The 27497-nt window shown below is 47.7% G+C and overlaps 1 protein-coding gene across 4 annotated transcripts; it reads right to left on the bottom strand.

The window, feature by feature from the left end:
• Positions 1 to 159: 159 nt before the first annotated feature.
• Positions 160 to 27497, bottom strand: PRDM4 (PR/SET domain 4). Of its 4 annotated transcripts, none has more exons than XM_058673410.1 (12): positions 27365 to 27497; positions 26956 to 27226; positions 22475 to 22608; positions 20668 to 20853; positions 18676 to 19470; positions 15699 to 15848; positions 14358 to 14476; positions 13458 to 13543; positions 12763 to 12890; positions 10708 to 11022; positions 7928 to 8096; positions 160 to 427 (listed from the first exon to the last, which is right to left on the bottom strand). In XM_058673410.1, exons 3-12 carry the CDS (start codon positions 22605 to 22607, stop codon positions 280 to 282), a joined length of 2229 nt encoding a protein of 742 aa, XP_058529393.1. In that variant the 5' UTR covers position 22608; positions 26956 to 27226; positions 27365 to 27497; the 3' UTR covers positions 160 to 279. The 4 variants fall into 4 exon arrangements, with proteins under 4 accessions (XP_058529393.1, XP_058529392.1, XP_012783722.2 ...); XM_058673409.1 differs by lacking the exon at positions 160 to 427 and adding an exon at positions 2562 to 4158; XM_058673411.1 differs by lacking the exon at positions 160 to 427 and having other exon boundaries at positions 8041 to 8174.

Below are 27497 nucleotides of genomic sequence, written 5' to 3'. Positions count from 1 at the left end.
TCTTCCTCTCTAAATTTACCTTTCAAATAAACAAAATTTTTTTTTTTAAAGTGGATATAATCGGAGCTGCATGGTGGCACAGTTTGTTAATCCTCTACCTGTGGTGCTGACACCCCATATGGGAGCCAGCTCTAGTTGAGGTTACTCCACTTCAATCCAGCTCCCTGCTAAAGGCCTGGGAAAGCTGCAGACGGGGCCCCAGCCGTTCCAGCAGCCCCACTGTGATCACTCAGGTCCTTATTTTGAACAAAAGCTGGTGAGCAGTCTCTGACCTGAGACTTAGCTGGAAGCAGCAGGGTTTTGTTTCATGTTGTGATCGGCCGGCCAGCTGAGACGCCCCAGCACTCGGTGCTCCAGCATGCCCTTCCCGAGCTGCATGGTCAGCGGTCTCACGTCCACGCTTTCAGGGCGTTCATCAGCGCTGTCTCTGACCATTAAGAAAACAGAGTGAGGGTGGCCAGTGTGTGGTGTGGCAGATGCTGCTGCCATCTATAGTGCTGGCATCCCACATATGCATCGGTTCAAGCTCTGGATGCTTGACTTCCAATCCAGCTCCCTGCTAATGCACCCAGCAAAGCAGGGAACGTGGCCCATGTGCTTGGCCCGTGCACCCACATCAGAGGCCTGGAAGAAACTGCTGGCTCCTGATGTTGGATTGTCCCAGCTCTGGCCATTGTTGCCATTTGGAGACTGAACCAGCAATGGAAGATTTCTCTCCCTGTAACTCTAAAAAGTACATAGATCTTTCTTAATAAAAATAAAATACACCCTAAAGCACAGGGGCCAGTATGTTGAGCTACAGCCTGGGGTGCCAGCATTCCATATGGCACTGGTTTCAGTCCCAGCAGCTCCTCTTCCAATCCAGCTTCCTGCTTTTGTACCTGGGAGAGCAACAGAAGATGGCTCATGTGCCTGGGCACCTGCAGCCTACAGGGCAGACCTGGACTGAGCTGCAGGTTCCTGGCTTCAGCCTGGCCCAGCCTTGGCCGCTGCAGCCGTTTGGGGAGTGTGCCAGCAGATGGCACACTGCCTCCTATGTTATGGTAACTTTGAGAGCAACACTCCGGAACTTGTCTGCTGTGTGCTGTTTATACTTCTGAGGAATATTAAGCTTTTAGATTTTTTTGCTACTATTTTCTACTTGCCATTTGTTATTATCTAATAGTGTTACACATGTGGGAAAAAATACACAAAATTGTAAATATCTTTTCCAGTTTTTTGAGCACAAGGCTTAAAGCATAAAACTTCAGCACTGGGGTCCGGCGGCATGGCCTAGCGGCTAAAGTCCTCGCCTTCAAAGCCCCGGGATCCCATGTGGGCGCCGGTTCTAATCCTGGCAGCTCCACTTCCCATCCAGCTCCCTGCTTGTGGCCTGGGAAAGCAGTGGAGGACGGCCCAAAGCTTTGGGACCCTGCACCCGAGTGGGAGACCTGGAAGAGGTTCCTGGTTCCTGGCTTTGGATCAGCGCACATCGGCCCGTTGCAGCTCACCTGGGGAGTGAATCATCGGATGGAAGATATTCCTCTCTGTCTCTCCTCCTCTGTGTATACCTGGCTGTAATAAAATGAATTAAAAAAAAATTAAAAAAAAAAAAAAAAAAAAAAAACTTCAGCACTGGTTCACTCCCCCAAGTGGCCGCAATGGCCGGAGCTGTGTCAATCCAAAGCCAGGAGCCAGGAGCCCCTTTCGGGTTCCCAAATGGGTGCAGGGTCCCAAGGCTCTAGGCCATCTTCCACTGCTTTCCTAGGCCACAAGAAGCGAGCTAGAAAGGAAGCAGGGCTGTCAAGAACGAACTGGTGTCCATATGGGATCCCAGCACATGCAAGGCGAAGACTTCAGCCACTAGGTTACCGTGCCAGGCACTGCAGCATTTGTTGGAAAATTAAGGAATCTAACCCAGCATTTGCTACTGAGAAAAGGAAGGAAGCAGTTCCGGAACCAGTGGTTTCCTAGGGACAGGGGCAGCTGCCTGCAGCCTGCAGCATGCTCCTGAAGGAAGGCTGGGCATGCAGCCACCCTGCTGGACAAGGCTTTGGGATCCAGGGCCGGCAGACCTGTGCAGTTCTCCAAGCAGCAGCAAGTCAAGCCTCTCACATAGAGGGCAGGGGGATGGAGACGGCACACTGGGCAGAAACAACTAGAATACCACGTCAAAACTGTCAATACTTGAGCTACGCTTCCTTCTCTTCTGCTTCGAACTTTCTGTTTGAAAGTGAGAACACTTGTATCCACTAGTTCACTTGCCAGATGCTCCAATAGCCAAGGTTCAGCCAGGCCAAACCCTGGACAGGAACTGCACCCAGGTCTGCAACACGAGCAACAGGGACCAAAGTACGTGAGACAGTATATGCTGAGGACTTGCGTTAGCAGGAAGCAGTTTGGAAACCAAAGTGGAAGTGGAACTTGGACCAGGAACCTCGATACAGGGTGTGGGTATCCCGACCAAGCAGCAATCACCTGTGCCTCAACACCACCCATTTCTTCTCTTCTATTCTTAGGAAAACTCAAACTGTACTCTCCTATAGTTTTCCCCTATAGATCCATTCATCTCTTTCCTATACAATAAGAGATACAAAAGGAATCTTGTATTTTAAAAAGGTGTTTTTATTTTCATCCTTCCTAGAGGAATACAGATTTGAATGAAATACATTCATTCCATAAATACAATAGCAGCAAACCTTCCCACCAGAGTGCTCTGCTCCAGACCAGAGGGTGTGCCTCTGAGCAGGAGAGCAGGTTCCACCAACCCTGTCGACTTACGGTTACTACTTCTCTGGTTAAAAGCTGGATACGCATGTAGCACACAATGACCACATGGAAAGATCACAAGCCAAGCTGAGTCACTGCAGGGCTGAGCCTGGAGGGTGCCCTTCCTTCCTTGCCAAATCCTCTGGCACTGTCCATGTTCACCTGGTGACGCAAGTGGAAGGCCTGTCCTCAAAGATGCAAAACTGCACCTGGAGTCTCCCATTGCTTCGACTGGGCAACATTCCAATGGTTCTGGAGTTTTCATTGGGGAAATCAAATATGGGTGGAGGTACCACGCTGTGAGTGAGTCCACAGGTTACTGCTGTCAACAGACAATCCAGCAGGCATGATTTGGGCTCCAAGTACCCTATGACTTAGCTGGGGGCTGGACTGGAGACAGAGAACCACCTGTGCACACCTGGCTATGATCTCTCCAAAACAAGAACTAGGCGATGCACCCTGGCTGCCACCAGAGACAGGGTCCTGGACAGTAGTCAGGCGTCTCTCCTGGCTGTCTGCTTCTTTTAAAATGTGGCCTCTAGCATCTGCTGAAAATTTGGGAAGATCCATGCCAAAATCTGGAGGAGCCGGGAGAGGTTAAGGCAGGTGCTGCTTTGCGCTTGTTAGCTGCACTGAAGGCTAGCACTCTTACAGGTTATGTCACAACCTGTTCTGGAAAGAGCGTAAACCATCGAAGGGTATATAAAGCTCAGTCAGCAACTGAGATACCTGTTGGGTGGGGACCAAATTTAGCATGCTCCCAGAGGGCTGGGAGGCGAAGGGAATAATGGAAGATCATGAAGTAGTTCTGATTTGTCTAGGCAGAAGGCAGGCTGGATGCAGGCGTAAAGGCCTCCACCAGATGGTCACGTAAAAAGCTGACACTTTCCTCCCTATCACGCACGAACACGACACATGCGCTCTTCAGCTTTAAAGTGTTTCAATAACATACACTTCCCTAAGCGCTTCATCCATTCCCACAGTCTGTTTTGACTATTGGCAGGAGAGCAATCAGCTGGTTTTCTATCCAAGTCACCGTGGAGGACGACTGTCCCGTGTGTTCTTCCCTTTGCAGTTCCCAGCCACAGAAAGTTCTCCTATTTGTGTGTGGACAGAGACTCCTCCGTGGAATACAGAGCACTGCCCATCCTACAGTCTTCTGTCCCCACAGACTCGGCAAGGTCTTCCTCCTCCGAGTCCTCCTCTTCTTCCTCCTCTTGGGCTGAGGAACTGGAGGTGGGTCCTTTGCAGGTCTTCAAGTGCCGGGTGAGATGGTATTTGGTTAGATAAGCCTTCGTACATTTCTCACACACATAATCTCGTTTTCCTTCATGAGAATTGAGATGCTTCTTTAAGTGATTTGTTCTCAAGAATAGCTTATCACACTTGGGACACTTGATCTGGCGTTCTCTAAGAGGAACACAAAACAACATTTGACTTGGGAGTTACTGACAACTGAGGCATGCACGCATCCCTCACCCGCTCAGGCCCGGCCTCCAGCAGCAGGCTCCTCACCAGGAGCCACGCGGCCTCCAGCAGCAGGCTCCTCACCAGGAGCCACGCGGCCTCCAGCAGCAGGCTCCTCACCAGGAGCCACACGGCCTCCGCGCAGGGGAAACGGCACGGGCCGACTGTGCAAACCTGAGAACGCTACGTCAGTGAGACAACCTGTACATATTTCTTGTGTCTTGCTTCTTTCACTCATTAATGTTGTGAAATACACTCGAGTTGCTTTACCAGCAGTCTGTTATATTCTCACTGCTGTACAACATTTTCAAGTAGACCACAGCTTGTCCACGGCGCTGGGTTTGTACACTGCAAATGGATATTCTGATGATTTCCAGTTCTTTCTTATACAAGCAAGAACGCTACAAACATTTCTACAGCTGTATGTTGCCCTCTGGCATGCACGAGTTTTTCTAAGATGTATACCCAGCAGTACAGTCAGAGCAAAGACCACGTACCAGATGGTGCCAAACTCCTCCCTTCGCAGCCTCCTCCACAATCACACAACGGCTCCTGCTGCCCCACGCCCAGCTGCTGGGTCTGCCAGCGGACCGGCATGCAAAGGGCTCATTCGGCACTAAATCTGCATTTCCCTCAACACCACTTCTATGGAAGTGTCATTTTTCTGTCCTTCTCTTATTGACTAGCAGTTTTCAACAGGACTGATTTGCCTTGGTGCTGCAAGCTTCTGGCTTACTGGGTTCTCCTAATTGGCGAGAGGCAGTGCTACTGGCTAAGGAAGCTGCTAGAAATCCTAAAAACATAAAACACCAGGGCAGCCTTGCAACAAACAACTAACAAGTTCAAAATGTCAACAGTGTCAAGGTTTGAGCAAACCCACTCCAGTTTGCAGCTTTAAAAACTTCACAGACAACAGACAAGGAATTTTTAAACTTTTTTGGGGCAACTGAACCCTATGTCTTCATAAAACCCCAATATAAAAGAAGTACAAGGCAGCTAACTCCTTGGAGGGGTGGGGTGGCTTCCTTGGTGCTTCTACCACCACCTCCTTTCATGGAATATCACTCGATAATTCTGTGGAATCCCTGGAATTCTCTGGAGCAGTTTAAAAATCAACAGTCCAAGTTTTAATCCGAGGGCTAGCATATTGTCTCATCTGGCTCATCCTCCACATCCCATATGGACACTGGTTTGTGTCTCAGCCGCTCCAGTTTCCATCCAGCTCCCTGTTCATAGCCTGGGAAAGAAATGGAGGACGGCCCAAAACCTTGTGATCTGCACTCCTGTGGGGGACCTGCAAGAAGCTCCTGGCTCCTGACTATGGATCAGCTCAGCTCTGTTGAGTCCATTCGTGGAGTGAATCAGCAGATGGAATATCTTTCTTTCTCTCTCTCCTCTCTGTGAATCTGCCTTTCCAATAAAAATAAATCTTTTAAAGAGCCATTAATCCAGATCAGAAACACTATTCAAAATGAAGCAACTTGCCAATGGTTTCAATGAAACTCAAACTAGGAGTCTGACCTTCTGCACACTCCTACGTATCTAGTGTAAGTACGTATCAGGCTCCGCTCCAGCTACCTCAGAGGCTCTAGGAGATTTTACATCACACACAAAAAGAAACTCCTGGCAGAAAACCTAGAAAAAAAAGGAAGCCAGGTAAATGATAGGGTCTGTCTTTAGATAAAACAGCCAGGAAAGACCATTCTGGGACCACATCCAGGCAGAAAGCAGAAGGGAGCAAGCAAGGCAGGCATGCAGGACTGTCAAGGGAGAAGCTTCCAGGCAAAGGCCCCGCCAGTGCAGGGGCCTGAGTACACCCAGGTATATCAAGTGGTCGGCAGGTGTGACTACAGCAGAGAGGAGGAGAAAAGCCCCCCATGAGAAAGTGGAAGAGGCAGCCAGGTACATCACCGCATCGTGTAGGGATGTAGGGACATCAAAGCTAAGGCAGATGGGACAGGAAGCCGCTGCAGACTAGGGGTGGGGATGGGTGGGATCTGACTGCTATCTGAAATGGACCACTCTGTCACTACAGACAGAACAGTACTGTGTGTGTGTGTGTGTGTGTGTGCGCACACTGGAGAACGGGTGAGCAGAGCTGACAGGGGCAGAGTGACACCACACTGGGGGTGTGTGTGTGTGTGTGTGTGTGTGTGCGTGTGCTGGAGACTGGGTGAGCAGAGATGACAGGGGCAGTGAGACCACACTGGGTGTGTGTGTGTGTGTGTGTGTGCACGTGTGCTGGAGAACGGGTGAGCAGAGCTGACAGGAGCAGTAAGACCACACTGGGTGTGTGTGTGTGTGTGTGTGTGTGTGTGTGCACGTGTGCTGGAGAACGGGTGAGCAGAGCTGACAGGAGCAGTGAGACCACACTGTGTGTGTGTGTGTGTGCACGCTGGAGAATGGGTGAGCAGAGCTGACAGGGGCAGTGAGACCACACTGGGTGTGTGTGTGTGTGTGTGTGTGTGTGTGCGCGTGCGTGCTGGAGAATGGGTGAGCAGAGCTGACAGGGGCAGTGAGACCACACTGTGTGTGTGTGTGTGTCTGCGTGCTGGAGACCGGGTGAGCAGAGATGACAGGGGCAGTGAGACTGTGGCAGTGCTCAGGCAAGAGAAGTTGGTGGGCTGCAGAGCGTCAGCTGAAGGAGGAAAGATTACTCGCGGGTATCTGACTTCAATCTCTGGGGTGAACAGTAAGCCCAGCTTATGGAGACTGGGAGATCCCGTTTGTGGGGCAGTACTGAGCGTTGGGTTCTGGACAGTGAGGCTGAACTGCCCAGCGGCTATCAGCAGCATCAGAACGGCTTCATCAAAGCTGGATGCACACAGTGGGTAAGACCATCATAAAGACAGCATCTAAAGCCACGAAATGTCCTCCAGGAACAGCCAAGGGAGCAGGCACCACTGCTCTTGCTCCTGAACGCCTTCCTCGGGGAAGGACAATACCAGTTCCTGCCACACTCAGGGGAACACTGCGAAGTACTTCCGTGGCACGTGGATTTAGAGTTGCAGTTTTCTTTTTAAGAACAGGAAAAAACAATAACAACAATATTGTCATATCCCCTTTGACATGCTCAGCAGTAAAATTAAGCATCTGGGAACTTCACAGGAAGCCTAGGAAACGTATTCTGAGTGAGCAGTGTTACACAAACCTACACAAGCCTTGCCTGGCAGTCCAAAACTCTTGGCCCTGCATGGGAACTTGGTAAAGGCGCTCACTTCCTGTATTTCCTCATTCTGACAAGGAGTTCATATCCACACTGTTCAGAAACCTTGTTTTTGTAGGTCAATGCCTGAGAGTCAATTCCCAACTGAAATGTCAAGAAAAGAACTCTACAAGTAACCTCACAATCATGAGTCATGTTGGATTGCACTGTCTATGAGGTAAGTCAGTGCACATTTGGGTAGCAGTTGAAGACAGAGAGCCAAGGACAGCTCTTTGAAGACAAGGCTTATCTCCAATCTGCAGCTCTACCTCCTACCACAACATCAGGCATGAGGGGGGTACTGAAAAATACACTGTCAAATTAAGAGATAAGTCAGAGGATGGTGAAATCTTCAGCATAAATTTAAGATGTTAGTGCTCTGATTTTTCTCAGCGGTGTGGAAAACAAGCGGCCCCTCCTATGACACGAAGGCTGCCCTGCCAGCCGTCATGGTGGCAGGCTGGGCTGGGCCGCGGGGGCCAAGCCACGGGCTGCTGGGTCACTTACTGGGTGTGGATGAGCACGTGCTGCTTGAGGTCCTGCCTCCGCATGAACAGCTTATCGCAGTAGTCACACTTGAGATTCTTCTCGCCCGTGTGGATGACCGTGTGGGACTCCAGGTGAGCTTTCTGGGTGAAAGACTTGTCACACAGGGTACACCTGTAGTTCTTCTGACCTGCCAATCAACCCACAGCACCACAGCGATAAGACAACTGCTGGAATTCTCAGGACACAAACAGGCACCGTGATGGGCCTGCAGCAGAGGTGGAAGCAAAACAGATTTTCTAGAGCCGTTCACCAAAAACCCCTAGAATCACTGATCTTGTATTCTGCAACTAAAGCTAGGAAAGTGAATAAATCTGAGCTCAATGTATGTACATTCATATTTTAATATTTATTATAGATAACAAAATGCATAAAATTTGAAAAAATATGGGGGCCTGGTGCAATGCTTCACTTGGTCAATTGTCACCTTGTAAGTGCTGGGATCCCATATGGGTGCCAATTCATGCCCTGACTGCTCCCTGCTTGTGGCCTGGGAAAGCAGTAGAGGATGGCCCAAAGCCTGTGACACTGCACCCGTGTGGGGGACCCGGAACACACCCTTGGCTCCTGGCTCCCAGCTTCAGATCAGCTCAGCTCCACCTGTTGCAGCCATTTGGGGAGTGAACCAGGAGACGAGAGATCTTTTTCTCTTTTTGTAAATCTTTCCAACAAAAATAAACAAATAAAAAAGAAAAATGGATCACTTAAAATATTGGTGCCCTACCTAACGTAACTCATGAATTCCAGTACTTGTCTACAGGCAAACACTCCTTTCCTTTCTTATTTTTATTGACCACACATCTTTATGGAGTGCAGCATGACATTTCAATACATGTGTGCAATGTGTTCTGATAGTCAGGATAATTAACATTTTCTTGGTCATTACTTTGTATTTGAACCTTTCAGCTCCTCTTTCCTATTTATTGAGAAAATATATAATACATTCCTGTCAACTGTAGTCATTCCATAGGGCTGAGTAACACCAGAAACTTAGTCCTTTTATCTAACTCTGACTTGGCACCCATCGTCTGACCTCCCACCCCTCCCAGCAGCCTGTGGTAATCACCACTCTATGTTCAAATAGAATTCTATTTAACTTCTATGTAACAAAGACTACATTTGTCTTATGTCTGGCATATTTCAAGTAATACATTATCCCTCACCATGCTGCTGCAAATGGCAAGATTTCATTCTTTTTTGGCAGCTGAATAGTTTTGTGCGTGACATTTTCACCCATTCACCTGTTGATGGACATCCTTGGGGAGCCGCCATTGTGTGGACAGTACCACAATGAACATGGCAGCACAGGTAGCTCTTCAGTGATATATTTCATTTCTTTTGAATATGTGACCAGAAGTGGGATTGCTAAAATTATACAAAAGTCCATTTTTAAGAGTCTCCCTACTGCATAGGCAAGCATTAAAGACACGCTTTTGAGAGAAGAGACAGAAAGGTACCGAGACCAACAGCATGGACTCCTACCTCTGGTTCATGTACCTCAGATGCCCGCAGCAGACGGGGCAAGTCAGGAGCCAAGAACTCAACCCATCGCTCCTACTTGGGCTGTCCACACTCAACCACTGACACCTAAGAGCCCCAGGATCCTTTTGGGCAGAAAGTTGGAATCAGGAGCTGGCACCAGGTACTCATCCCAGGTCCTCTGCTATGGGATAGGGGTACCTGAGCCATCATCTTCACTTCTAAGCTCAATGTCTACCCTGGCAACCACCTACATTTTCTCTCTCTCAACATAAAATATGACCAGAAGTGAAATGAAACCCAAGGACAGAGAATCAGGACCTAGAAGTACAGGGTTGGGGCCAGCACTGTGGCGTAGTGAATTAGGCTGCCATTTGCAATGGCAGGTGTCCCAGCTACTTCACTTCTGGTTCAGCTCCCTGCTTGTGGTCTGGGAAAAACAGCAGAAAATAGCCCAATTGCTTGGGCCCTGCCAATCACATGTAGCTGAAGCTTCTGGCTCCTAGCTTTAGCCTGGCCAAGCCGTGGCTATTGTGGCCATCTGGGGAATGAATCAGTACACAGAAAATTGATCTCTCTCTCTCTCTCTCTCTGCAACTCTTTCAAATAAGTAACTCTTTAAAAAAAAAAAAAGAGCCAGGAGGGAGTTGACAAATAGCTTGTTGAAGTCTAGTCGGAACTGTAGGCTTTGCTTGCTCTCTGATCTCTATTTCAAACACTCAGGATTAATGCAGAAAGAAGAAGAAGAAACTTCCCTTGAAAATTTTAAAGATCTAATGACCCAACCAAGAAAACTAAAACTTTTGCAGCATGTATGAAAAAAGTGCAAAAACAAAGGGGTAGGTTTGCATGGAATTTAGAAAACAGCTCAGAAAACCAAACCTTGGCGGTGTTTCTGGAGCAAGATCAAAGGAGACAAACTGGCTTTGGCATCTGACTAGGCATGCGCCCTAACAGGAAAATCAGGTTATTTCTATAGAATTCCCTTTGTTTAAGCCCAAACACACTGACCCAGGGTTCCTGCATTTTTCCAAGCACCTTCCAAGCACAGTGGAGGTAGCACCTGGAAAGTGCAGCACCTTAGTTACTGGCAGCAGCACTCTCCAGGGAACTTCTCTTACCTCTCTGAGGCTTACCAGCTGATGGGTTCCTGCCAACAGCCATCTGCAGCCCTTCTCTAACATTATCTCACAACTCCACCTGCAACACCATCTCTCTGCAAAGTCTTCACTGCCCTGTCTCTAGTGATTCATATTCCTTACCTGTATGTATCTTGAGGTGGGTCCGCAGGTTGCTGGGGTCACTAAAAGCCTTGCTACAGAAATCACACTTGTGGGGCTTCATTCCCATGTGACCCATAAAGTGGACGTGGAGTTTGGAAGGAGAGATAAAAGCTTGAGGGCACATAGAGCACTTCCACTTCCTTTCTTTGCTGTGGCTTGGCCCGTGGCTGCTGTTGTGGCCCTGGCTAGGAAGATGGTCATGGATGTGGCTGGTCAGATGAGCTTTGAATTCTGTGTAAGAACTGCACTCCTTGCCACAGTTACAGAGGTGCACATCTGGGTGTTCAGGAACACCTAAAAAAGATTAACTCAGTGTCTCCCGATGCTTAAGTTTTAAAGCTTATTCTCGATATTAACAATTGTTCTTTGCAATACTCTCTTCTACAAAATGTAAAACTTGACGACTACCTATAAAACTAAATATCAATGCTTTATACAGGTACACAGTAAATACTGGATTATCAGCCCTCTTTCCTTACAGCACAAACCCTTAAACATAACTTGTCACCACGGTACAGAACAAAGAGGAAGCATAGGCAGGTTGAATCAAACCAATAGAATTTGCTATCTTTTTTACAAACATTTAAATCTTGATAGTACTGGCTGCAAAGCTGCCACTGTAACTTTCAAAGTCCTACCAGAAAAGATCACTTCTCATGAATACTGCTCAGTGAATAACAATCAGCTTGCAAAGAACTTCACAGATTTTAACACTGCAAGTTTAGGGGTAATAGCCTGCCTTTATATATACACAGAGTCTTAAAAATTTCATGGCAAATAGTTATTACATTAAAAACTACCCAGACTTCAAAAATGTTTACACCAAAATAAACACGTACTAAATTGTTATAGCATGTCTGAACATATTTTGAAGAACTACAGCAAAGACAGACATCAGTTTGAAAACAGCCCCTATCAGAACAACATGAATTCTGCTAAAATTCAACCAGGAACAAACATCAAACTGCTAGACGGAAGAATGGCACGTTCGGTGATACTTTATGAGGAATTCATGAGGACAACACCCTACCCCTCCAAAATCAGCAGTCTACAACTGGCTAAGCCATTTAAAGAAGGGACAGGGAGCCAGAGCTCATGCTGGAGGAGGAAGCCCACAGCAGATGATGATCCACCTTCATTTGCAGGGAAAAAACTAATCTTGTTCATGTTGTAACTGAAGAGGATCAATGAGCAACAGTCAAAACATATGGACACCTCAGCTGCTTCAGCTTACACAGTTCTGACTGGAAAATGAAAGTGGAGCAAGCCTCCTGCTCAGCCGGGCCAAAGCTGCTACACCCACATCAAACGCAAGCAGCAAGCCATTTCAGGAGCCCAAGGCACTTCCCTGGAGAACCGTAAGGGAGATGAAAGATGTTCACCAGCACCGCCCTGGAGAGCAAGGAATGGAATCCCGGAGGCAGAGGCAGGCCAATCAAAGCAAAAGTGGAGTAGTCCAGAACAACGGTGGCGGCAAGTTATCCAGAACGCTCGGCATTTTATGGATAACCAGGAACGGTAACACGATGTCCTCTTGCTAGAACACCTGGAGAATGTGACAACTCTGGCCAGTCCCACCAGCATCCTACACCCTGACACAGCGTGTGCTCTTCCTCTCACTGAACAAGGGCAGCTTTGACACCTACACTACCAGCCTGCCCTGGTGAGCTCTTTCTGCTCCCTACTCTTAAGAGAAAAAACCTTTAAAGGTGTACATTTTTCTTCAGTTAATGAAAAAGTCTGTTACTCCAAGGCCAGAATTGTAGGGCTCTCAGTTTTTTGGTGCTGGACTAAATGGCTGGTACCATTACTTACACAACTGCCATGCATTTGTGGAGCTAACACTGAGAAGTAAAGTTCACACTTCTATATTTTATCCTTTAATTCCATTTCTATGAACTTTTTTGAAGTCCCTTCACACAAAGTACATGATTAGCCTCAACTGACATACACATTATTAGCAAAACTTTACTCCTGGTTCTTGGTGATTTTTCTATGCCAGGTACCTGACAAGCAAATCCTGCATTAACTTACCAATCTGCTGAGCATAATCTCGACTATAATAGAAAAGCAGTTCATTTTCAGGAGGGATGTCCTGGGAGGTGCAGAAATAGATCTTTCCATCATGGGGATACGCCACCAAATTCTGCTCTTCTCGGTTCCTAAGATTCCATTAAATACATCAAATACACTGATTTTGACATGTACATGAAACACATTATACCTCCTTCTAACAGTCCTTTCTGAAAACCTGCACAGCACTAGTCCCAACAGGTCATTCTGCAATTGCCTATCCTACCTACTGGGAGAGACTTACAGAAAAATAAACTTCTTACTCAAACTCAAGTTTGTTACTGGAAGCAAAAAAGAGTAAATAAACAAAGTCTTTTTAAAAATGCCAGAGTGTGCTAGCTGAACAAAAATTAATTCCAGTAGCAGCCTGGGAGATTGACTAACAGCCAAAACACAGAGAAGGCATCAACTTGCAGATTCAGTGTTGATGATATCGTTCTTTGTTTTATTAGTAAGCTGAGTAAATAGCTCATAAAAGATAATTTTGTGCATTCTGATTTATAACCATTACTAGAGGAAAGATTAAATGCTTTAGACTTGAAATATTTCCAGACCCCAGTATAATCTGAATCCCTGAGCTCTTTGCTACTTTCTACGAGTATTTGTATTCAAGAAAAAATCTGAATGATAAACTTTCTCCTCCAAGTTACTCTTACCTGGCCTTGCGCACAAACATCATCCAGTTACATTCATTTTCATCAGTTGTAATGATGCAGAATTCCAGGACACCATTGTGATAGATCTGTTAACAGAAGGCAAACACCCATGGCAAATGAACTGACAGTGATCAAATGTTAAACCTTGGCCAGCCATCATCCTATTTCCCACCGCTCAGTGTGTAACGGTACAGCTGCCGTCCCCGCAGGCTTGCCATCACACTGTGCCCTCTATTCCCAACAATAAAGACCATTGATTCACTCCCCAAGTGACTGCAACGGCCAGTGTTGTGCTGCTCTGAAGCCAGGAGCCAGGAACCTCCTCCAGGTCTCCCACATGGGTGCAGGGTCCCAAAGCATTGGGCCGTCCTCAACTGCTTTCCCAGGCCACAAACAGGGAGCTGGATGGGAATTGGAGCTGCCAGGATTAGAACTGGCACCCATAATGGGATCTCGGCATATTCAGGGCGAGGACATTACCTGCTAGATCACAGTGCCGGGCCCAGTTAGTTCTTTTCTTAAATGGACACAATGTGGCTGGCTGGGGCAAGCCGAAACCATTCTCCATGCAGGTCTCCCACATGGGACAAGGGCCCAAGAATGTGGAGCACTGTCAGGGAGCTAGACAGGAAGTGGAGTATGTGGGATCGAAGCAGTGCCCATACTAGATGCTGGCACTGCAGGCCTCAGCTTAACTTGCTGTACCACAACCATGGCCCCAATCTTTTATTTTCAACAGACTGGTTACCAACAAATACAGGAAGAATGTCATAATGATGACTAAAGAAAAAAAAAATGAATGGTATCTACCAGCTCTGGCTAATTCTGACTTGATATCACCGGTTTACCACCTGGTCATAATAAAAACACACAAACGGCACATAGACGAGTTGTACAGACCTTCCAGACGTGGTTCACTGCCTTGTCTGTCCATTCTGCCACTTCCATGGAGTGACTCTGCTGGCCAATCAGAGGTCCAAAGCAGGTTCGCACAGGAATGGTTTCTCCAGCCCACACCCCTGTCGGTGGAATCACGCCAAGAAAACGATCAACAATTTACATGCAAACAATCTTATTCCCAGTGAACCAAAGAACTACTAATAGGCAGCATTCCTTGTGGTCCTAGCCTATGAATGTATAAAATACAATGAACAGGTTAAAGGGGGCCAGGAAGAAAAGCAGGGTAAAAAACAATCTCAGAAACTTGTAAAGATAAGGACTATGATTATCCCTTTAGATAGGATTTTGGAGTTAAGACATAAAAAAAGAACAAAGATATCAATCTACTGTAAAAATGTAAGCAATTATTACAAAATATATGCCTGTGTTTAAAGTGCTGCTTTGTGTCATCTAAGCCCATAAGCACCTCCCAACGGCCCCAGTCACAGCTGCAGGTGGAAGAACAGCCTTCCTCATACTTGAATGTAATGGCACAGTAACTCAGAGCAACGTTAGTGTCAAACGTAAGTAGATTCTAGCAGTCTGCATTCCTAATTCCTAAGGAGTGTTAGACAATTTGTACACATTTCATCTAATTGCCTTTTGAAGCTCATTAATGGTAAATTTCCATGTTTCTATTTAAAAAAAAAACAAAAAACAAAAAACACTAAGTTTCAAGTGCTGTTGAATGCCTGCCAGGAGGAGGAGTCAGTCCGGTGCCATAGCAAGTAAATCCTCCATCTATAGGGCTGGCATCTCACATGGGCGCCAGTTCGTGTCCCAGCTGTTCCACTTCCGATCCAGCTCTCTGTTTATGACCTCTGAAAGCATCAGAGGACAGTCCTAGACCTCAGGCCCCTGCACCCATGTGGGAGACCCAGCAAAAAGCTCCTGGCTTCCGGCTTCCAACTGGCTCAGCTCGGAAGGTATCGGCCATTTGGGGAGTGAACCAATTAATGGAAGATCTCTGTCTTTACTTCTCTCTGTTAAAATCAACCTTCCAAAATAAAAATAAAAAATGTTAAGATTTAAGAAATAACTGTTAGTACATGGCGTGACAGCTGAAAAGTCCTCACAAACTCAAGCCAGCTTTTCTCTAGTCAATTCTGACTCAGGAGTGCTTTGCCAAGAAAGCATATACTGCCATCACCACCAGAAAGACGAATACTCCCTCAAAGCACAAGCCCTGAGCCCTAAGTGACTTTTTGGTCAGCCCAGTGGTCAGAGGACTACACACCCACTTGCATGACTGCCCTGCGAGAACAGCAGACCTGACGGTGCTTCAGGGTTCCAGCTACTTACCTACGTCCGCTCCCACCATCGACTGGCGCAGGACCAGCTGCTTCGGCAGGGACAGCCTTGCCCTGCTCTCTATCGGCGTGTCAGGAACAAAGGTCACAGGGCCGTGATCAGGACAGTCCGAGGGGTAGGCTCGGTCACACAGAGTACACCCTGCAGGTGGCAAAGGTAAGACACACAGATGCATTTCCTTCACTCTGACTCTAAGTTGCCACTTGGCTCCTTTTTAAAATGCTGGTTACTGAAACTTAACCAGGCAGAAACAAGCTTCTAGAAATATTATGATCCGAAACGTGCTTTCCGACATTGAAATACACTCATACATCCACTTTTACCTATACCTCTCTCTCGGCTTCAGAAAGATCTAACTTTTTCTCCCCTTTGATCCATCAGGACACATTTCCTGTATTAGAAAAAGATCCATCAAAAAAAGCTGGAGCTGGTATTGTGGTACAGTGAGTCAAGCTGGTGCCTGAAGCGACAGCACCCCAGATCAGTGTTAGCTGAGTTTCAGCTGCTACTGCTCCGGTTCCGATCCAGTTCCCTGCTAATTTGCCTGGGAAAACAGCATAAGATTGTTCAAGGACTCGGGTCCCTGCATCCACATGGCAGGCCTAAATGAAACTTCCTGGTTCTAGGGTTGGCCTGGCCCAGTGCCGGCTGCTGCGGCCATCTGGGGAACGAATCGATGGACAACAACTCACTGACTCTCCTCCAATTTTGCTACCTCTGCAATTCAAATAAACAACTAAATCTTTTTAAACATTCCCATACTATTTCAATAATCAAGTATTCCTTAATAGTAAATACAAAATAAATTTAGGGGTCAGTGCAATGGCTTAAATCCTCTACTTTCTAGTGCCAAAATCCCATATGGGCACTGGTTCGTGTCCCTGCTGCTCCACTTCTCATCTACCTCCCTGCTTATGGCCTGAGGAAGCAGTGGAAGATGCCCCAAGTCCTTGAGACCCAGAAGAAGCTCCTGGCTCTTGGCATTGGATCAGCTCAGCTCTGGCCATTCTGGGAGTGAACCAGCTGATAGATCTTCCTCTCCTTCTTTCTGTAAATCTGTCTTTCCAATAAAAATAAATCTTTAGGGCCCGGCGGCGTGGCCTAGCGGTTAAAGTCCTCGCCTTGAAAGCCCCGGGATCCCATATGGGCGCCGGTTTTAATCCCGGCAGCTCCACTTCCCATCCAGCTCCCTGCTTGTGGCCTGGGAAGGCAGTCGAGGACGGCCCAAAGCCTTGGGACCCTGCACCTTCATGGAAGACCTAGAGGAGGTTCCTGGTTCCTGGCTTCGGATCGGTGCAGCACCGGCTATTGTGGCCGCTTGGGGAGTGAATCATCGGATGGAAGATCTTCCTCTCTGTCTCTTCTCTGTATATCTGACTTTGTAATAAAAATAAATAAATCTGCTTGTCTGCTTAGAACAACAACCACATTTAGGCTACCTTTCACTTTCGGTTAAATAAAAATGCTGAGGTATTTGAAAACGATCAATGTGAGTCTTTCCAAGGCTGACTTGCCCTGCCCTAGACGCCTCCTGTCCGGCCTGTGTGGTGGCTCCCCTCCTGCTGCTGCACCTGCCATTCCCAGCTCTCTTCTCATCCCATTCTCTCATGACATGATTCCATCCCACTGACAGGGTCTGATGAACATCTCCAGGTTGATGATTCATATTTCCAGAAAGATCTCTCAGTGAAGTCAGACTTTACACTAGTCTGCCAAGTACCTCACAGACACTGAAATCAACATGTCTGAAAATTGCCTCACCAACACTCCTCAGGATAAAGTGGAATCCTCCCGCACTTTCCGTTATCCTATTTACCTAGCTTCTCGCGTCACAAAATTGGTCTTTTTTTCAACAAACTACCCCACCACTGCTGCTGCCCAAAGCCCCTGCCGTTTTCTCTAACCAGCAAGCCTCGGTGAGTTCTCTGTATGGCACTCCACTCTTCAGCCCTCTACTGTATGCTGGAAAATCATCCTTCCCAATGCCAGCACCATCCTCATGGCCTACCTGCCTCTACCAACTTGATTTACTGTGCCCCAGCCAGGGAACCCCATGCCCAGCCCTCGACTGGCCTTCAAGACCCTCTGCATTCCCATTGCTGTTCTCACCACGTGACCCCTCTCCTCAGCCCCATTTTATGCGTCAGAAATTCTGAACCACCCAGGGTGCCCATACAGAAACACTCCTGTTTTGACCCCTAACTATTTCCATCTTCCTTCTGCTTAAGATACGTGATGACAAGCATTGGTACCTTGCACAATCTTCCCTGTTGAGGGTACTTCAGCACGGGCACTGAGCCCCATCGTTGCACCTCGCTGTCCTGGAAGGTCATGCCTACCTCCTCTTCCTCCTGTCAGCTTGTTAGCTCCTTGATGCTGTGACTGCCTCTCTAGAACCATCCTATCACAAGGTGAGCACACACTCAACACATCTGCCTGAATGGACAGATGTACTGGCATGACCAAACCACCTGCTTTGGTATGCCTTTTGTTCGTGTACAATAAAAAGAATTTCTACAATATCCAATTATAGCAATTTATATGCATCCTAAGCAAAGGGAAAAAAAAACTATTTATATCCATCTACATTTTCCCATAAGGTTATAAAAGTAAAAATGATTAAATAATTTAGGGTCTTATATTGAAAAAGGATAAAGCATGTCACAGAATAGCTTTACTAAAATGTACTTACAGAATTCTCTGTGAAATGCCTCAGACATTACTGAGCTAAGTTCATCTGTCAAATACAGAAATGATGATGTCATATTTACTTTCTCTAGGTGGATGCTACCAAAATGTGTGCTTATCATTTGGGATACCTGAAGAAAAGGCACCACATAAATGTAAAAAAGCAATAAAAAAGCAAAGGAAAATTCCACAGTCTAGTTAGTTTCTACTTAATGCAAGGCTTTGTGACTAACTTCTTAGAAATGAGTATTTCCAGAAGAGAAAGGCTAAGTACACTCACAAATTGTAAACAAGGTTGCCATGTTTTCCTTGTTTGAATTGGAGTCTTCCATTTGCAGTGAAGGTGGTACAAAAGAAAGACTGTCTGAAGACACATCTACATGGCCTGTCCCCATAGCAACCTCCTGCGTGATGGAGGAAACAGCCACAGGTTCTAGGCTGAGGCCAACTTCGTGGAGGGAAACGGATTCTAGGGAGGCGAGGTTGTGTGAGGTAGAGAGTGCCACGCTTACAGAGTTGGTGCTCATGGCCACGGTGTGGATGGAGTCACCGAGGGCACTGTCGGACAGGCCGCTGACCCGGCTGGAAATATGGTCCGTCTCCATGACGACAGGGAGCTCCAGGCCGTTGCCGTGCATCGGCATCACAGCACCATGTCCTACAGCATCCGCCGCAAGGCTGCTGCTCACAGAATCCACGGACAGAGGCTCGTGACTCCTGGAGCCACTCGGGATCTGGGGATGCTCGCCAGCCACACCGTCCATCGCCAGCTCCTCCGCCATGCCTTCCGTAGAGATGGGGCTGGTAACCCGAGAAACATTCTCCATGGCGATGGTTGTGTCCAGGGCCACCTCATGGCCATCACTGGGATGAAGACTCTGGGCACCGTGTGTGTTCACAGAGCGAGAGTCTATGGACACGATGCCCGGCTCTAACCCGACGCTGCCACTGGACTGATAGGGATCTAATGCTGAAGGGTTATTGGCAATCGACAGTGCTGTGTTGCCGTCGACATTGATGGAGTTGGGGTGGATGTACTGAGGAGGCGGCCTGTCAGCTAAGTAAGACAAAATGCCTGAGAAACGGGAAAGATGAGACACGAGAGAATTTTTAGTACATTACTAGACAAAAGGAATTCAAGTGCTACTTTCAACTACAAACTATTTTTCTCAAAAAAATAACTTAAAACAATCTGTTTTTATCAACATACATACATAATCTATAATCAGCAGTACACAAATACCATAATAGTTCAAAAGCCTAAAAAACTGAGCTTTATTTTTTTGATCCTGACTAGAAAGTAATCATTTAAATACTGTTTTACTATTCACATGCTTTACAAGAAATACTCCTTCCTAAACTACACTTATCTGGAAGGCAGAGAGAGGGAGACTGAGTTCCATGAGCGGGCGCCCGGCCAGCGGAAGCTAAGAGCCCAGGCCCGCTGGGGGCTCCCGCACGTCAGCAGTTAGCGAAAAGCAGCAGCAGAGTCCAGCCCAGGACTCAGGCACTCACTCGTGGGACGACTGCTGGGCAGGACGCCTGCCCAACACACAGACTCAACTATGAAGAACGATCAAAATCTACACACCAAGAGAAAAGGAAGACGGATAGGGACGGAGTGGTTTCCTTCCGCCCTAATCTGCTGACCTGTCTGAAGTGAGTATGTGATAAAGAACACGATACATTCCAGAAATAACAACACCACGGCAGGAACTGTGGTTGGCAGGAGCAATAAATACTGAAAAATACGAAGTGCTGGAGGGAACAGAAAACGTCTCTGTAAATTAAGAACTTTACCTTTATCAAACTACTGTATCAATAATGTTTCACTTAATTGATCGGGTTGATAATCTGATGGTTCTGTCCTCGGACCGGTCAGGGTCTCCCCAGGAAGCTGAGGAACTAGATTGGACTATAAGATGTTGGACTCTATGTTTAGTTCATGCTTGCAAAGAGGGAATCTCAACTGTATTTGATCAGTGGATATGTAACAAGGTGGAATATTCCACATGGGGGAGTGTGGGGGGAGGGGTGGGGTCCCTGTTCCAATGAAACTGTATCACATAATACAATGTAATCAATGAATAAAAACAAAATGTCCAGTGGGGGGGGGGGGGGGGAATAATGTTTCACTTGCACATTCTAAGAGGAAAAGCACAAGTATAAACAAAGAACTTTTTTTCCACTGAGAGATCAATGTCTAACAGAGACAGCAGCAAAAGGGTCATGTAAATCTCCAAGACCGGAAGCTGAAACCTGTCACACTTACCAGGTAGAATTGTCCTGAAGTAGCTGCTCTCCAGGTGGGGGTACGGCGGCGGAGGTAGGGTGTAGTTCCTCTCAGGTAATCCACACATCACCCCTCGATCCCCAATACCCATCGGGAGCATCAGGGACAAAGCAGAAGGCAGAGAACTCAGGGAGGGACCCAGGTTTGGAATTGCCACTGGCAGGCCTACAAAAAAAAAAGTTTTTTTTTCTTAAAAAGATAGAACTTAAAAATTGTATGTTCACCCATGCTAAACTCCTAGAAAGGTCTTGGCAGTGTGGTGTTGCACGTAAAGCTGTAGCCTGCAACACGAGCAGCCAATAGGAGCCCCAGTTCAAGCCCCTGCTGCTCCACTTGGGATCCGGCTCCCTGCTGACGCGGCTGGCAGAGCAGGCTACAATGCTTAGAGCTCACCTCCCTGCACATCCACGGACACCAGGAAGCAGCTGACTCCTGACTTCACCCTGGCCAGGCCCCAGCAGCCACTGGGCAAGTGAACCAGTGGACAGAAGATGCCTGTTTCTTCCTCCCTGACTTTCAAATAAACAGATAAGCCTTTTTTAAAACAAAATTCTTGCACATGGGCAAAAGTCACACTTAGTAGCCCTTTTTACCCCTTTGCAGTGCTTATAAACATCTACAAACAGGACTAAATAATTTCTAATGGCAAAGTTAGTTCTCAAATTAGTTTTAAAATGTCAGATTGAAAAAAAAAAAAAATGTCAGATTGACCCTCCAGCTGTCCATACTGCTCTTCGTCTACAATTCAACACCCAGTTTAGGGTCCAGCACTGTTGCGTGGCAGTCGAGCCAGCAGCCCATGTGGACAACAGCTCCTTGCTAATGTGGCTGAGAAAAGCATCAGAAGATGCTCTGAGTGCTCCGCCTGCCGCGCAAATGAGCAACGTTTCACTGGTTCACTGTTAGATATTTACTTATTTGAAGGGCAAAGTGAGAGGAAGGCAGGAGAGATCACTTCAACATCTTTGTTCACACCCCAAGTAACCACAACAGCCAGAACTAAGCCAGGCTGAAGGCAGAAGCTAGGAACCTCTTCTGGGTCTCCCACATGGGTACAGGGGCCCAAGAACTTGGTCCATCTTCTGCTGTTTCCCTTAGCAGAGAGCTGGCTGGGCACTGGAGCAGTTAGGATCTGAATCCGTGTGGATACGGGCTGACAGCACCACCGACGGTGGATTTACTCACTACATTACAGTGCCAGCCCCAATAAGCAAAGTTTTAAATAGATACATAAAATACTCCTAGATGTCAGCTCTTATTTTGATATATTACACTGTCATCACACTTAATCGACAGGTTACATAATTTCTTTTCCACTACAACAGAAAATGAAACTCGGTTCAAAAATATGGCTTCACAAATACAGTGACAGAGATGAATGAATGTTTCCTGCTGTTTTGAGCACTGAGGCACAAGGGGACGTCCGCGTCACAGCTCTGTCTCTGGGATCACCCCTTCTACTCATGCTTTCTGGGAACAGCCATTAGAGTGCCTTTAACTGACTCCCTTCAACGAATCCTGGGAGAGAGTGCCAAGGCACGCACCTCCAACCGTGGACCAAAGGCTACCAGCTCAAAAGGCACCATGAGCACAACAGCCTCTTCTGTGCCCTACGACTCCAGTCCCTACCAAGACGCCGCCCTCTGTTCTGCACCAGCATCCCACATGTCCTGCACGCCTGCAGGGCTTCTCCCTCCTGCCCAGAAGGTGCTCTGGCAGCCCCCAGGCTCCCTCCTGGGTTATTCACACAGTGCAGGGTTGCACAGCAGCTCCTCCCTCCACTCACCTGGGGCAGGGATGGCACTGTGAGAGGGGGAGGCGGCCAGCCCCAGGTGACTTCCTGAGACCGGCAAGGCGTTGCTCACGGAGGATGACGTCAGCTGCTCCATGCCCACGGGGCTGAGGTTCATTTCATTCATCCTAGCAAACAGAAGCCCAGACAGTGAGGCAACAGGGTGACCTCAGCTGCTTCATGTTTAGATAGCACAGAACTGACGCCCTGGGGAGGGAGAAGCAAGCTTCACCAGCCACGCTACCACTCCCTTCTCACTGAAGAAGCTGTGTCTCGGAAAGGCAGGCTAACTCATGCCCACACTCACAGTGGAACCAGGATTTGGATTCAGGTCTGTCTTGTTCAAGTCCTACACACACCACGCAAACCAACCTCTAGACCACAGGGGCAAAGACTGTTTCCTAGAATCACTCAAGTTTTTGCTTTGACAATACTCGTTTTCCCCAAACAACTTACGACTTCTAATCACTGGGTTTTTAGGCAGCTTGTTTTCATCTACTTTAAGAACTTTCACTGATTTTAAACTCTTTACCAGATGTTACAGCAATAATGGGTCTGATTCAGATAATTAATGGTGTGATGAGGGGCTGGCATTATGGCACTGGTTAACCCTAGGGAACAAACACCCCACATAAGCCCTGGCTCAAGTCTTGTTCCACTTCTAGTCTGGCTCTTGGCTAATGCTCCTTGGAAAGCAGCAGAGGGTGGCCAAAGTACTTGGGTCCTGACACCCAAATGATAGACCCAGGGTCCTGGGTTTCCATCTGGATCCAGTCACTGTAGCCATTTCAGGAGTGAACCAGGAAATGGACAATCTGTCTGTGTATATATGTCACTCTGCCTCTCAAATAACATACATGTATATAGATAGATAGATATACAGATTTTAAAGATTTTTTAAGATTAATTTATTTTTATTGAAAAGGCAGATTTACAGAAAGAAGGTAATATAGAAAGATCTTCCATTTTCTGATTTACTCCCTAAGTGGCTGCAGTGGCCAGAGCTAAGCCAATCTGAAGTCAGGAGCCAGGAGCTTCTTCTGGGTCTCCCACATAGGTACAGGGTCCCAAGGCCTTGAGCCGTCCTCTACCGCTTTCCCAGGCCAAAAGCAGGGAGCTGGATAGAAAGTGGAGCAGCAGCAATATGAATTGGTGCCCATATGGGATAGGCGAGGATTTTAGCTGCTGGGCCATTGTGCTGGGCCCAAGATGTATTTAGTTAAAAGGCAGAGTTATATAGAGAGGAAAAAACAGAGAAAGAAACGCTAGTTCACTCCTCAGGTGGCCACAACAATCAGAGCTGAACCAGGGCAGAGGCAGGAGCCAGAAGTTTCCTCTGGCTCTCCCGCACAGGTGGCGGAGGGTGCCATGGGGTGGGAGGGCAATAATTAGGTCATCCTCCACTGCTTTTTCAATACATTAGCAGGGAGCTGGGTCGGAGTGGAGCAGCTGGGACAAACCAGTGCACACACAGGACGCAGGTATCACAGTCTGTGGCTTTATCCCCAAAACACCAAACTAAAAAAACAAAAATTTATAAAAAGGATGTGAAGAAGCACCATATTCTCCCTGTGGACTGACATTTTACTAAAATTTTATTTCAGTAACTAAACAGCTAGTCAAAATCTTGATATCCTCTACATACTGACGTTCATTTATGTAAACTGCTAGAACTGTGTAAAACTTACTTAAAATTCTCACACCAACTCTGCAAGGTATATGAGAAAAAGAGGGCTCAAAACAGACATGCAGAGTACCCCAATTACATCAAAAAGCACAGAACACCGTGCAAAATGCTACTCCGAAGTGTTTTAAATTTACAGACCATGCTTGTCAGCCCCAAGAATTGAGGCATCATCTTTACTATACAATCCCACTTGAATAGCAGTTACAAGGAGACGTCAAAAGGCTTGTAGAAAAATGGGCTGAAATAAACGGACTACATATTTTCCATAAACTTTTTTAAAGCCCTTTGTAAAAAAAAAAAAAAAATCATAAGAATAAAGTAACACATATTTGAAAAAGGCATTACTGGAAGTTATTATGAAAAAGTGCTTGTTCCAAATCAGAATTTAGAAATGTCTGTCTGAAGAGTTAACTTCGGGCCCGGCAGCGTGGCCTAGCGGCTAAAGTCCTCGCCTTGAATGCCCCGGGATCCCATATGGGCGCCGGTTCTAATCCCGGCAGCTCCACTTCCCATCCAGCTCCCTGCTTGTGGCCTGGGAAAGCAGTCGAGGATGGCCCAATGCTTTGGGACCCTGCACCCACGTGGGAGACCCGGAAGAGGTTCCAGGTTACCGGCTTCGGATCAGCACACACCGGCCGTTGCGGCTCACTTGGGGAGTGAAACATCGGATGGAAGATCTTCCTCTCTGTCTCTCCTCCTCTCTGTATATCTGACTTTGTAATAAAATAAATAAATCTTTAAAACAAAAAAAAAGAGTTAACTTCAAGCAGCCTGACAACAGGCTACCCAAAGGAGCCCTCCAGACATCCAATCCTTGCCATGGGAGTTCAGGGTAACACTGTGCTCTGCGTACCAAGCCTTAAGGGAGTAAGACAGCAGGGTTTGGCACTGGGGTTAAGACACCAGTTGGGGGAACTGGGATCCGACAGCAGAATACCTGGATTTGGGTCCCAATTCCAGACTCTTATTAGTGCACCCCATGGCAGGAAGCAGACAGTGGTTGAAGCCACTGGGTCCCTGACAACCACATGGGAGACCTGGATAGAGTTCCCAGATTCCAGGCATTTGGAAAGAGAACCAGTATGGTCAGGAACTGTTCTTTTCTGACTCTCAAATAAAAAATACCACTGCATAATTCTTAGCAGTTAAAGCAAACCTCTAAATAGGTGACTAATTCTGCAAAGTGTTGAACTCACTGCTAACATGTGTTACTCTCCAACCACACGCCAGGCACCCAGCCTTGTGGGCCCTGTGTTTCACACATGACCACTGTGTGGTGGGTGTGATCCTTTATTCCACTTTCAAGATGAGGAGTCAGGAGACTTAACCTCAGATCTCCCACCTGCGAGAGAGCTGGGGTTGAAACCCAGATCTAACTCACCGCCCAACAGTGATAAGGAAATGGAAATTGCATCGGAAGCATTTTGCCTTTTACACAGTTCCAGCAGTGAGCACCCATGCACCCGAGAAGGTGGACCTCAAGTCCACACAGACCTATTTCCTGCAATTTTCTACTTCCGTGAGCTTCGCCCTGACCCCTGGCCATTATGTCATAAAACTAAGCTCTCAGATGTCATAAAACACAGGCCAAATGGGGACAGCAGAGACACTCTGAGCAATTCTGGTGGGGTGGGAAAAATACAAGTCCTCAACCTCACCAAAAAGTCAGGCAGAAGCTTCCAGACTACAGGATACACCTTTGGAAACGAGGCAGAGGAGATGATACCCTGGTGGTCAACGGAAACCAAACATACCTTGATTTTGGAAGTTTCCAGGCTTGAGCTAGTTTTATATCTACACCCACAAGTTAAACACTGGAACCGGAATGGTCATTTTTAAAGGTCCAGCAAAAGTCTGTAGTTTCTACTCCCTTTCTGAAAACTCCTATTCATTTGTGTATCTATCCTCCAGGTAAAAATCAAACAGTGTTTCTGAGCTGACTCCTAAGCCTCCTCAAACCAGTTCAAACCAGACTTTCCCGTGAGAGGCTCAGCAGATTTGGTTTGTTGGAAGTCACCAAGAGGTAGTGACCTCAGCAGCCACAAGGCAAAGGTAACCATCTGGTATCTCACAGAGGGCAAGCAAACCAGGAAAAAAGCAGCTCCGTTGGCTCCTCCAAAGACTGTCCTACTCCAAAGGGCAATTCTTTACTCACACCAGAGGCTAAGCAGCAATCCTGGGGTCTGCCTGCCTCCCTTCTGCTCTGCGGTAGAACCTTCTAGAGCTCCTGTGTTTCCAGCTGACCTATGGAACCACTGGCCAGCCGCCGATATCACACCTGTTTCTTACAGTAAGGGGACAAGGTAACTGAAATGCAGCCGCTTTTGCAAAATGCAATAGTCGCAACAATTTCAATCCTCTCCTGTTTAATCTTCCTCCTTTTAAACCTGAAGCCTTTGAGAAGGTCGAAGAAAAAATGCGCAAATTTCTTTGGCATCCTTTCTTAAAGGCCTTTCAAAGCGTGAAGTTCCCAGAGTCAACAAGTTATTTTTTTTCCCACTTTAGCATCCCTGCCACGTGGCAACCAGCGAAAACGATGAGGGCCACTACGGAATCCAGATAAAGACATTATTAGACACAGTAGAGGGGAAAGGTGTGGGCCAGCCAACAACAAACATGAGGTTATCTGGCGGACCAGCCTACTACTGCTATTTCTGGACTTGGCAAATCACACCTGTGAACTTTCCAGCGGCATCCAAAGAAACAAAGGCACCCACCCCGGTCGCTCACTCATCACCTAGCTTCTTCCAAAGGTGTCGGCAGCGCTGACCCCCTCCCGCCTACCCACCTGTGATGCAGGTGCTTGGGGCCAAGTTCGGAGAGAAAAGCGCGCTCGGGCGGCGGCGGGGGACCAGCATCAGGAATTGTGCTCCGGCCTCACGTGCGACCTCATCTTGCTCACAACCGCTGCACAAGCGAGGTCCCCGCTGCACGGGGCCGCCCGGGGCCATCCAACTTGGTCCGAGGGCCAGGACCCGTGGACGCCGCCACGGGACGGAGCATGCCGGGGCACCCTCGAGGCCTCTCCTCCGGAAGCTTCGGGAAGGAGGCTGCCCAACCTGGGGTCAAGGTGGAGAACAAGAGCGGTCAGCAAGCACTGCCCAGGACGCAGCAGCTCCTGTCCCCTCCTCGCCTTTGCAGACACCGCAGCCCAGCGGCGGCAACTTCGGGGCCGCTCTCGCCCGCACTCAGCCCACCTGCCGGCCGCGCGCGCCAGCCCCGCCGCTTTGTTCCTCATCCGGGCGGAGCTGCCCGGCCGAGCCCCGCGCCCCGCGCCCCGGGGCCTGACGCTTCCCGCCCGGCCCCGCCCGGCCCGCCGCCTCAGCCAGG

The sequence above is a fragment of the Ochotona princeps genome, chromosome 15 (assembly GCF_030435755.1).
Source record: "Ochotona princeps isolate mOchPri1 chromosome 15, mOchPri1.hap1, whole genome shotgun sequence".
Lineage (NCBI taxonomy): Eukaryota > Metazoa > Chordata > Mammalia > Lagomorpha > Ochotonidae > Ochotona > Ochotona princeps.
Note: the sequence above shows the minus strand (reverse complement) of the source record. Positions and strands in the feature narration are given on the sequence as shown.